The following is a 12,325-nucleotide window of genomic DNA, read 5'->3' on the forward strand; positions in this document are numbered from 1 at the left end:
AGGCCACCGACGCCGCTGTTCGCGCGTCAATGCTGCGTTTGAGTTTTTTTTTAATTTTTAATTTTAATTTTAATTTATTTTTTGATTTACATCGACTTAGTTGATTTGCGTCCATTCGGGTTGATTTGGCCAGATTCGAGTCATATAGGCCGAATCGGATTGTTTTGGCCAACGGTTGAAACTGTCTGAAATAACTGAAAAAGGCCGAAATTAATCTTGAATCATGCCAGAACAGCCGAAATCGGCTTTGAACGAGGCTTAAACATCTTAAATTTATCATTCCTCAATTTTATTATGAATATTTGTCGCTTCTTGTATTTTCTTTTTTGTTTTGTATTTCTTACCTTCTTCTTTCTTTGTTTTATGAACCAAGAGCATAATAATATGTTTTTTAAAATATTTTAATAATAAAAATATAAATAAAAATATTTTTAATAACTTTTTAATTCTCACACCTCCATATCCACCCATTTTATTATAAAAAAGAAAAAAGAAAAAAGAAAAAAAGTGGTAGCTCATTCATTACAGTACTTGCGGTTCACCATCTGAATCGACAATCAGAAAGAGCTATGAATGTATGATAAATTGCATATTTATAGAGCACAACCACCCAACCTCAACACAAACAAAAACAACTACTCGTATTTACTAAGACTATACGTGACTTCTCAAGTTCTCGTGGCTCAAGCGGTAGTGACACTGACAGTTCAGCAGTTATGTCAAATGCTCCACATTTCTTCAAGATAATTCTCAACGATTCTCTGCTAGATGGGAAGCTTGTAAGCATATCCATCTCTGTGACTCTGTGTTTGTGATTTCATAACTTGATGCTACTATAAATACTTCGTAAAATTAATCGGGTCAAACACAAACCAAATGGATTTTTTTTTGGGTTTCGTACCGGTCCATACCGGGTTTCTCCGGCCATACCAGGAAATGCATGGGATTTAGGCAGGAGAATTCATACCAGACCGGCAGACCCAAATTTTTTTTTACTGGATTTCAGATCTAATAATCTCTCCCCTCTCTCAATAACTAACTAACTTGCTCTTGCTCGGGTCGCTGCTGTCGTCAACACAGTGCCGTTGTCGCCACCATTTTCGCCGATCTCCTCCTCAGCTTCTGCTGCTTCTTCTCAAACTCCCCCTCTTTTTTCTTTTTCCTTTTTTAAATTTTATTTTTTTAATATAATTATTTAATGCTTCATTTTTGTGTTCACTCAGAGTGCTAAAATTTTAGCACTCAACTTTTTTTTAACATAAAGTGCAAAGATCTTTAGAGTATTTGGACAAAGGCGTTGAGGTTGATTTAACACCTCTTTGTGCGCAAAGTGCTTTTAGTTTAGGAGGGAAAGAGTTCGAGCGACAGGATTAGTAGTATGTTATAATTATCTTTCAACTTTAGAGTATTTGGATCAAAGGGGTTAACAAATTTAGTTTTTAGCACTTTAGAACTCTAGTAATGGGATATAAAAAAACATATTTTATATCCTCAAACACTACTTTATCTATTTTACCAACCCATCTAACAATACACTCAATAATTCAATTTTTATTTTAACATAAAACTTAATAAAATAATATAAACTACCTAATAAAAAAATAAAAAGTAAAAAGACTGTGAGAGAATGAGAGGAAGATATTTGGATCAAAGGGGTTAACAAATTTAGTTTTTAGCACTTTAGAACTCTAGTAATGGGATATAAAAAAACATATTTTATATCCTCAAACACTACTTTATCTATTTTACCAACCCATCTAACAATACACCCAATAATTCAGTTTTTATTTTAACATAAAACTTAATAAAATAATATAAACTACCTAATAAAAAAATAAAAAGTAAAAAGACTGTGAGAGAATGAGAGGAAGAAAGAGTGTGTGAGATTAAAAAAGTATATTTTTCTTTACTACCTCATGAATAGTAAGGTTGCATATTAGTAAGATTGAAAATATGCAACCTTACTGTAGCTAGGATGAATAATATTTTGGGTTTACATACCCGGATGGAGCTTGCTTTTAAGGGTCTACTTGCTAAAGTAGCAATTGGGGGTTTTTACACCCCAATGCTAGTGTTCTTACAATATATTATACATCAAATCTTCTACTTTTTATATACAACTTATTAAAATAAAAATAATATAAACAAACCAACGTATTCATTAAAATCATTACAAAAAAAGAGAGTGAGAGGTTGGGAGGAAAGAGACAATAAAAATCATTCAAAAAATAAAGAGTTATTACCTATAGTTGAATGTTAAATTGTTTTAGATATAACACGATTTTTATGATTTGAAGTGTTAAAATAGCTTTTGAATGGTTTTATCATCTCTATTGTGATTGCTGACTGTAGCTACAGCCTAGATAATAAACACAAAAAATATTATTTAAATAAAAGTTAAAGAGAGATTTTTTTAATTTTTTTTAAGAAAAAAAGAGAGAGGAGCTTGAGTGGAAAAGAAAGAATAAAGGAATAATGATAAAATGAAAATAAAATATACATTTGGACATCCTGATGCCAATTTTGAACTTCAAAATAGGATAACAGTGGCTGCCTATTTCCTTCTCCTACTCCTAAGAACAAAATTAACGCACCTTTTTGGAGGCGATGGCATGGCATATCTATTGGCCTTTTGCCCTTAAATATAAAATGGAGTATAACTGTATGATAGTAGAAAGGAATGAAGTTTTTTTTTTTTTTTTTTGGGGGGGGGGGGGGGGGGGGGGGGGTAGGGGGGAGGGGGAAGTATTTATCTGCATTTTAATCGAATAAAGATAAAATGCAGGAAATATTTTGATTAGTGTAATGGAAAGACCGAAAGAACCATTCCCCCTATCTCCAATTTAAAGTTCCAAATATGGTAATGGTGACTGGATGTGACCATTTCCTTCTCATTCCATTCTCCTGCTGATGGTACTCTCAAGCAACCTATTAAGAAACAGAAGCAATGTTTTTTCTGTCAAGTGATAACAGGGATTTTTAGAAATACTCAAAAAAAAAAAAAAGTTATAACAGGTTGTGTGCATTTAATACTAGCCTACTAGATTTTATGTGCAAAGTTAATCAAAGATTCATTCTTTACAGAGGATCCCTACAAAGTTTTCAAGGAAATATGGACAAGGAATGTCAAACTTGGCATTTCTTAAGCTTCCGAGTGGTGCAGAATGGAAAGTAGAAATGACAGAACATGATGGTGAGGTTTGGTTAAAAAAGGGTTGGCAAGAATTTGCCAAGTATTATTCTGTGAAGCAAGGACACTTCCTAGTCTTCAGATATGAAGGAAATTCCCACTTCCATGTACTCATATTTGATGCAAGTGCAACAGAAATAGAATATTCTCTTAATAGCTCTCATGGTGAGGAGGGCAAGCTTAATGAAGAATTTCACAGTCCTAAGATGGAAGAAATTGAGAGTGATAGCGCTGTTGAAATCCTAGGTTGGTTTCCACCATGCCCAAAAAGAAGGGATAAATCACCACTACCATGTCTTCGACCTCACAAGAAGATGAAAACTAATCCAACCGGTAAAATTGCTAGCACTTCTACTATGCAAATGCCTCATAATCAGGTATGGATCAAAGAGCCTTGTTTATACTGTTCTCATAATCATGTTTAACTTAATTTTTCAGCAAAAGGTCTTAAAGGCATTTCTACCTCTGAGCAATGCTCGAATTCTAAGGTTGATAGAAGGATCAAGCCACTGAACAACAGCAAAATAGCTAGAGCTCTTCAGAGACTGAGAGCAAGTGCCTTCAAACCTAAAGATCCATATTTCATGGTTGTCATGCAACCATCGTACTTGCATCCTAAATTGTGCTTGGTAAGCTTCCAATTTAACAGCTGCTTCTTTTTTAGGACAAGTGAATAGCTACTTGATCATCACAACTTCTACAAAGTTCACTTTGCATGACAAGATACATTAAAGAGAGGAAATTTGGCAGCAATGCATTCTTTCAGAGCTACTTTTCATTTTCTGTCTTGATGGGAAAAGTAGTATTCCTTATAATTTTTTTCATCTTCTTCTTCATTAACTTTTTCCCCTAGAGTATACCAATCGACTTTGCAAGTAGATATTTGAATAAGAAGCATGGGGATGCCATCCTTTGCATTTCTGATGGGAGAAAATGGCCTGTTAAGTATACTTGCCAAATGTTTGCTACAAAACCAAAAAGTTTCTTTAAATGTGGTTGGAGAACATTTGCAAAAGACAATAATCTGGAAGTAGGTGATGTTTGTGTCTTTGGACTGTCCGAGGGCACTAAAATGTCTTTCAAAGTGGTCATTTTCCGCGTCAATGAAGAACATTGCCTCCCACTGCCAGTGCCAGGTGAGGAATCAGCTGAATTTTTCAAATTAGTTCTCCATTAATTTGCATGACTTCATATATTTAATTTCTTTATGTTGTGTGATCAGCTCTTGACAATGGAGTTAATCAAGTTGAACCCAAGAGAACTCTTAAATATGAATTTGAGTATCCTAGCAACCATGAAATTGGCATGTCTAGCTCCAGTTACAAATCCACAACCAAAAACCTTCAACATTCTCAAGGAAATTTCACAACTGAACCTCAAGGAACACAATCTATTGACAGGAAGATCATTAAGTTAAAGAGAAACTTAAACTCACCTAGTTCCATGCGAAGTTTTGAAGGTATACATTTGGACTCATTTATGTGCTTATGTTATTTGTTATTCAGGTCAAATTACTAAGCTAGGGTCAGGTTATTTACGTTCTTCTTGAATGTTGATCTTGGACAGGGGGGCTTAATTTTTCTGCTAAAGAAGAAGGTAGAGGCATGCTTCATTCTCCTAGGTGCCCTGAATCTCACGGTTTTAGGGAGACGCAAGGACTGACTTACATTGAAAAAGCTAGAGCACTTAAGAGAGCTTGTGCTTTCAAATCAAAAAATCCGTATTTTATGATTGTCCTGCAACCATCATACATTTATGGTAACAACTACTTGGTAAGCTTTCAATTCAAGGCATGCTGGAGAATCACAAGTTTAGTAATCTTCAATTTGAAAGTAATATGCATTAATTGTCATATTCTCCTCCTACCCCTCTTTAGGTTATACCTATCTTTTTTTTCTTTTTTTTGATACTAGGTTATACCTATCGACTTTGCAAAGAAACATTTCAGTGAGAAGCATGGAGATGTCATCCTTCAAGTTTCAGGAAGTAAAATTTGGTCGGTCAAATACAATTTTAGAGAAACCTATGGAAGAAAAAGAGCAGAACTTTGTAGTGGTTGGAAGGCATTTGTCCGAGATAATAACTTGGAAGTAGGTGATGTTTGTGTATTTGAGCTTATAAAGGGCATTGAAATTTCACTGAAAGTTGTCATTTTCCGAGACGCTAAAGATGCAAATAGGCACGGGGATCCAGGTAAAAAATCTTTTCAATTATTAATAATTCAATAGCCCACTTAGCTTAAATACATATGTATTTGAGTCAATCTAATTGAGTTAGAACCCATTTCCCTCCCCCTTGTGTGTGTGTGTTTGTTTCTCAAAAAAAAAAAAAAAATTGAGTCCAAGACAAACTCAAAATTTTAAATTTACAATTGACCATATGAGCAATAATGAATAGAAAATACTCATTGTTTTAGTTAATCTAACACAGGCAAGTTCAAACAGTGGATACGATAGGCCTTAGGCCACCGCTTAGGGCCCCCTACTAGAGGAAGGCCCCATATTTTGTGACAAAAATTGATATCTTTAAAAAAAATGGAAATATAGATTTTTTTTTGTGAACGAAACAAGTCATCATGTATTCATTAAAATTGAGTCCTGGTACATAGCTTCCAATGCAACTGGAGGTGCATCTTCCATCTAGTACATATCTTCATTTAAGTTACTAGCATATCTAGCTAAGACATGAGCTGCCCTATTACAATCCCTTTAAACCCAATTGATTGACACCCTTCTTAGCCCACGGATGAGCCATTGAATATCAGCAACCACATTCCCAACAATTGACAGGTCCGGACTTGGAGAAGAAAGTGCCCTCATAACATTAATACTATCACCTTTGTTATTAGCTTAGAGAAACCCGCATCAACAGCAAACTCCACAGCTTTTCTACATGCCAATGTTTCTGCTACTTCACTGCCCAAAACTGATGGCCCTATAGTAGAAAGTGCAGCCATTACCTCTCCTTGTTCATTCCATATCACAGCCCCAAATCTAGACCTACCTCTCTCCTTGATTATGGCAGCATCAAAATTCAGTTTGAAGAAAGGATGAGGTGGTGACGCCACACATTTCCTCCAATTTCCCTCGGTGTGACAGAAAGTTGCTCTAGCGCTTGTGCATTCTCCTCCAGCCATTCCTTAGCTCTTGTATTCAGCCAGCCAGGATCCTTGAGCTTCCCACCATGCAACATACTATTCCTTTGGTTCCATAACATCCAGGCTTGCACCAAGAATAATTCCATCTCCTTAGGTTCCAATCTGTTCATTAAATAGTCAAGTAGCTGCAACATATCTTGCTGGCCAAGTGGGCATTTTTGCAGCTTGGTTTGACTTCCAACCCACACATCCTGGGCAGCTGGGCAGTCCCATAGCACGTGCACCTCAATCTCTGGACTTTGCAAGCATATCGGGCAACCAGTTTAGCAATGATATTTCGTTTTGCTAAATTGCATCGGGTTGGCAGGATTCCATGACAAGCTCTCCATCTGAAGATTTTGATCTTGTTAGGAACTTTCATCTTCCATAAAGCCTTCCACACCTTCTGCTCATCATTCCCCCTTAAACACTCTGCCCAATTCTCATTCCTCAAGACTTGCCGTGCCACATAATATCCGGACTTCACAGAATATCTCCCATTCCTATTATGCATCCAGATTATTGAATCAGCCACACGCCTTCGACTGAAAGGGATTCAATAGATGGCCTCCGCATCCTCACTACGAAAAGTTGTCATGATAAGGTCTTGCTTCTAGCAGTTTATGTTCAGTTCAATCAGGTCTTCCACAAACCACTCTCCCACATCCATATTAGCCGGATAAAGTACCCTATTTGTATTATGATTAGGAATCCATTTGTCTACCTGAATTTTTATGGCGGCCCCATCTCCAACCCCCTAGCAGCAACCCGCCTTTAGAATAGGTAAAGCAGCCATAATACTTCTCCAAACATAGGAGCAATTAGGCGATTCAACGGAATCCAAAAAATGAGACCGAGGAAAATACCGGGCTGAAAAACATTTGTACAACAGCAATTCTTTTTGTTGTAGCAACCTCCATCCCTGCTTGGCTAGCATAGCCAAGTTGAAAGTTCTCAAATCACGGAACCCCATTCCACCATCCTTCCTTGCAATAGTCAGCTTATCCCAACTTCTCCAATGAATCTTCCTTTCATTCCCCACTTGTCCCCACTAAAATCTTGCGCACATAGAGTTTAACTCATCACATAATTTTATTGGTAGTTGGAATACTCCCATAGTATAAGTGAGAATGGATTGGGCCACTGCCTTGATGAGTACTTCCTTGCCTGCCCTTGATAGCAACATTCCTTTCTAACCTTGTAGTTTTTTCCATACTCGATCTTTTAAGAAAGAGAAGGTTTGCTACTTGGCTTGCCCAATATTTGTAGGCAATCCCAAATATGACTCAAACCTCTCCACCTCTTTAACACCCAAAGTCTCCATGATCTCTACCTTTTTGTCATTCTGGGTATTACTACTGAAGTACATTAATGATTTATCCGAATTTATACTCTGACTTGAAGCCTTTGCATAAACTTGAAGAATATCAGCAATTGCCTCAGCTTCATTTTGAGTTGCCCGACAGAATAATAGAGAATCACCTGTAAATAATATGTTAGAAATTGTTGGTGCTCGTCTACAAATTGATACTCCATGGATACGCCCTTCCAATTCTGCCTTTTCCAACATGGAACTAAAACCTTTTGCACACAAAAGAAACAGATATGGTGAAAGAGGATCTCATTGACGGATTCCTCTAGATGGATGAATATTACCAAAAGGCTTTCCATTAATAAGCACAGAAAATAAAGATGTAGTAACACATCCCATCACCCTTGTAATCCACCCTTCCAGAGAAAACCCATTTTTTGCATAACGCCCTGTAGGAAAGACCACTCAATTTTGTCATAGGCTTTGTTGATATCAATTTTTAATGCTATCGAACCCTTTTTGCCCTTTTTCTGCTATGCATGGCATGTAAAGTTTCATAAGCCAACAAAACATTGTTTGTGATGAGACGGCCAGGTACAAATGCACTTTGAGTAGGAGAGATTATATGGGGAAGAACTTGTTTCAGTCTATTTGCCAGCACATTAGAAATAATTTTATACACAACATTACACAAGTTGATAGGTCTAAAATTAGTCATTTTCTCAGGGTTTTTCACTTTAGGGATAAGAACGATATTGGTGTGATTAATTTCAAGAACCATAATTCCAGAATTCAAATAATCCAAAACTGCAGCTATTACACTATCACCCACTATATGCCAAAATATTTGGTAGAAAATAGCATTCATATCATCGAGCCTAGGAGCCTTAGTTGGTCCCATTTGGAACAACGCCACTTTGATCTCATCTGCATTAAATTCATTGGATAAAATATTTTGCATATCAGGGGTTACCTTGCAAGGCACTGCATCAAGGCACTCATCCATTTGGTCACACAGTCTTGCGCTGAATAAGTTCTCAAAATAATCCGAAGCCACCACTGCTACATCCTCCACATCTTCCACTCATTGGTTCTGAACATTTCTAATCCCTTGAATATGATTGCGCCTTTTCCGCTAAGTTTCTTTGGAGTGGAAGAATTTTGTGTTCTTATCCCCATATTTTAACCAAGAAATCTTGGATCTCTGTGTCCAATAAATCTCCTGTTTAAGTAGGAGCTCATCCAACCGCTTACTCACTTCTAAGAATTCTACACTATTCTCTTCTATAATCTCTACTTCATTCAACTTCTCAATCCTTTTTTGCATTTGTTTTATCTCCTTAGTGTCCGGGTTGGATCTGCCTAACCCCCAAGCAAATAAATTAGCACCACAAGTCTCTATTTTTTCCTTGATTGAGTTCAAAACAGCAGCACCATGACCAACCCGATCCCAAGCATCCCTTATCACAGTTTCACAGTCGTCCCACATGAGCCAGGATTCCTCAAACTTGAACTTCCTATCTTTCCTAACTCTGTTCTGGCCGAAGCTCTTGGTTTGGAGTATAATAGGCAAGTGGTCCGAGGCATGGGATGAGAGATGTGTGACTGAGCTTAGCTAAAACTTCTCCCTCCATGTAAAGGGATAACCTTTAAATCCCAAGTCTTCTAACTGACACAAATCCAAAGCTTCCCTGAATGCTGCAACCTATCCTTGATGTGGTGGGTGCTTACTAAGCTTCTCAGAAGAGCCAAAGAATGCATTAAAATCACCTATGCACAGCCATGGGCAAAATATAGAAAAAAAAAATAGTTTTATATTTTTCCTCTACTTTTACGAAATCCCAAATAATTGAGTAATGTTAAAGATAATACAACTTTAAATACATGGGTAAATACATGGGTCTTACAAATAGAGTATTGTTACATTTACAAACTATTTTAAAACATTTTTACAAATTGTTGTTATGGCCAACATTTAACATCACTTTTTTACTTATTTATAATCATTACCACATCATCAGTTTGTAAAGATTTTTGTAAAATAATTTGGTTCTCTAGCATTTTTCCTTAAAAATATGTGTCATTAATCACAAGAAATAATTCAGATAGGAAAATGCTAGAAATATTATTAATTTTACTTGAAAACTTTACAACTTGATGTGACAATTGATATGATTTGTGGACGTTAATAACCTATTAAATGCATTTTTGAATTATTTTTTGTGATTAATGATACATCTTTGTAAGCTTCATGTTGTAAAATTTATAATATCCCTAACATCATTCATTCAAATATTTGTTTATTATCTTCTTGAAGTGTCACTAATCGCTTTCATTTCTACATCATTTGAAAGTTTTTTTTAGTAAAATGTGCTATAACTTTAGCATTTTTCCCCCCAAAAAAAGCATATTACAAAATAAAAGGAATAGATTTTTGTTATAAAAAAATTATGATATTCAATATTAGTTAAATATTATTTAAGTGCTAACAAAAAGCTCCCATTTAAATATATCGCCTTAGGCATCCAAATTTGTTGGGCCGCCCATGTGGATACACAAGGAGAGAATCAGTAAGCATGTTACTCAAAGGCCTTCATCATCAAGGGCTCTTAGAGTTGTTGAAGCTCCCCACAAATTCACCTCAGAGAATCCCTTCTTTGAAGTCATTATAGGGTCAAGTTTTATGGAGCGTGCATTGGTAAGGTTATGAACAACATATTCTTATACTAATTCGCATGAAACACTTCTATATTATGCTCAAAAAGAATTTCAACTCCCTCTAGCGCAGGAGAACACCCATCAGATTAAAAGCTACAGGTTGATAGAGTTTTATTGCTTGAGTAGAGCCATCAATGTTACCTAATACAGTAAATTCCAGAATCATAATTTATGAAACATAAGAATTGGAAATGCAACGTCAACCATATATGTTATGATGCCCATCTACTAATCCTCTTTCAATATATAGATCATTTATCAATCAGGAAAAAGAAAATTACTATTGTTCAATGAATAATACTGTGTCTCACAGGCAAGAGTTTTATAGCTTTGTTGCATTGCTTGGTCTCCTTTACAAGAACCAATGTTTGAATCCCCACTTTTTGCAACAATTGAATTATGAACACACATTGTCTGTCGACTGCTATACACACAAAAGTGCCCCTGGCTTTTCTAAAAATACCGCTCCCCCTCTATTTTAGTGTTAATTTGTATATATAACATTTTGAGTAGATTTTTGATAATGGGCTAATGGCCCCTTCATATTTTTTTAAATTTTTTATTATTAAAAAACAGTATAAATATTCTTTAATGTATGGTTGTCTCCCCATTTTTTTTTTCTTCTTCTTTTGATATTAACTATTTTTTCCATATATAACCATTGTTTTGGTATAGGTTTATAAAAACACATAAGTTAATTTCTTTAGTAGAAGTTCTTTTTTCTCAAAACAAACTCATTTGCATCTGCATTAAGAGAGTTAGCAATATAGGAATAAGAAGATACATTTAGCTTGGCCCCCTTAAGAAAAATTTCTTGTTCTGTCATTAACTATTGACTCTGTTTTGTACAGAAAATGCCGTTTAGCTTAGTCAAAAGAGGTAATATTACACATTAACAGAAAGTGATGCTTCAAGTTGGGGATAAATCATGGCCGGTGAAGTTGTTGATTTATCCACATTTGTTAGCAAGTCAGCTGTCTGCTGGTTGGTTTGCATTTGCAAGAGATAATGGTCTGCAAATAGGAGATGTATGTGTCTTCGAGCTAAATTAAGAGTGATAAAGTTGTGCTCAAAGTTTTCATTTTTAGAGGCCTCAGTTAAACGGTTAGTGTTGTGATGTGATTGTCATTTTGGGAGCTTATTTATTTTGTGGTTCTTATGTTCCTCTTGTTCTGCTCTTTGAATAAGGTAGAGATGATCATTTTGTTGTATCTTAGGGCCTCTGGCCTCTCTTTGGACTTAAATCTATTAGAAGTACATTGTATTCTCGTAAATTATTTCTACCCAACAAAAAAAGTAGTGCAGACTGCAGAGTGCATAGACATTGGAACTATTGTGAAACAATGTGATTGTCCAAAGATTTTGGAATAATTGTAACTTGTGTGAGTTGGGTCTGAACAGGATTTCATCTCGTGATCAACGTATGTATCCAAAATTTTCACCATTCGAGAATAAAATATATAATAAGATCCAAACTAACTTAATATATGAAAATCTAAATTAGTATTTATGTAGTACAATGTAATGTAAACAAAAGAAAATATTTTGAAGTATTCCTCTATTAAAATTTTAACTTAATCATCACCTATTAAAATGGATCTGAAGCTTGATTTTTTTTTATTTAATAAAAAAATCCCTTTAATAATTTTTTATACAAATTTTCTTTTAATTTACATTATCAAAGAGTTTGTTAGGAAATCATCTTATATTTTGTTGTGAATTCTAGTTTCGAAAATATTCATGGTTGCAAAGCTAAATATTGTAGTTGGTTTCTCATCATTTACAAATAAAATAAAATTCATATAAATTATCTCATTATATGTTCAATATTCTTTGTGGTGGGCCTTTTGTGATTTTGGGCTGGACTGCCTTCTGCTGTACTAGGCCCAAGTGTTTTGGATAAGAGAGTCGGGACCGGCTCAATTACAGCTCACTTTGGTCCGGTTTGTGCACAAACTATGCCTCCGTT

At 35.4% G+C, this 12,325-nt stretch overlaps 1 protein-coding gene across 1 annotated transcript; it reads left to right on the forward strand.

Moving 5' to 3' along the window:
* The first annotated feature begins 650 nt into the window (after nt 1-650).
* On the forward strand, nt 651-11,725 carry LOC142624129 (B3 domain-containing transcription factor VRN1-like). The gene is made up of 9 exons (XM_075797637.1): nt 651-779; nt 3,085-3,523; nt 3,629-3,819; nt 4,044-4,326; nt 4,413-4,649; nt 4,757-4,962; nt 5,104-5,383; nt 10,160-10,336; nt 11,208-11,725. The coding sequence occupies exons 1-8, from the start codon at nt 717-719 to the stop codon at nt 10,210-10,212; spliced, it is 1,752 nt and encodes a 583-aa protein (XP_075653752.1). The 5' UTR covers nt 651-716; the 3' UTR covers nt 10,213-10,336; nt 11,208-11,725.
* Nucleotides 11,726-12,325: the final 600 nt, after the last annotated feature.

The sequence above is a fragment of the Castanea sativa genome, chromosome 2 (genome assembly GCF_040712315.1).
Source record: "Castanea sativa cultivar Marrone di Chiusa Pesio chromosome 2, ASM4071231v1".
NCBI lineage: Eukaryota > Viridiplantae > Streptophyta > Magnoliopsida > Fagales > Fagaceae > Castanea > Castanea sativa.

Excerpts from the sequence above, each read along its gene's own strand:
- LOC142624129 (XM_075797637.1), top strand. The coding sequence starts at position 717 with ATGTCAAATGCTCCACATTTCTTCAAGATAATTCTCAACGATTCTCTG. Across the intron at positions 3,524-3,628 it reads GATGAAAACTAATCCAACCG|CAAAAGGTCTTAAAGGCATT; the intron begins GTAAAATTGCTA and ends TTAATTTTTCAG. Across the intron at positions 4,963-5,103 it reads TTTATGGTAACAACTACTTG|GTTATACCTATCGACTTTGC; the intron begins GTAAGCTTTCAA and ends TTTTGATACTAG.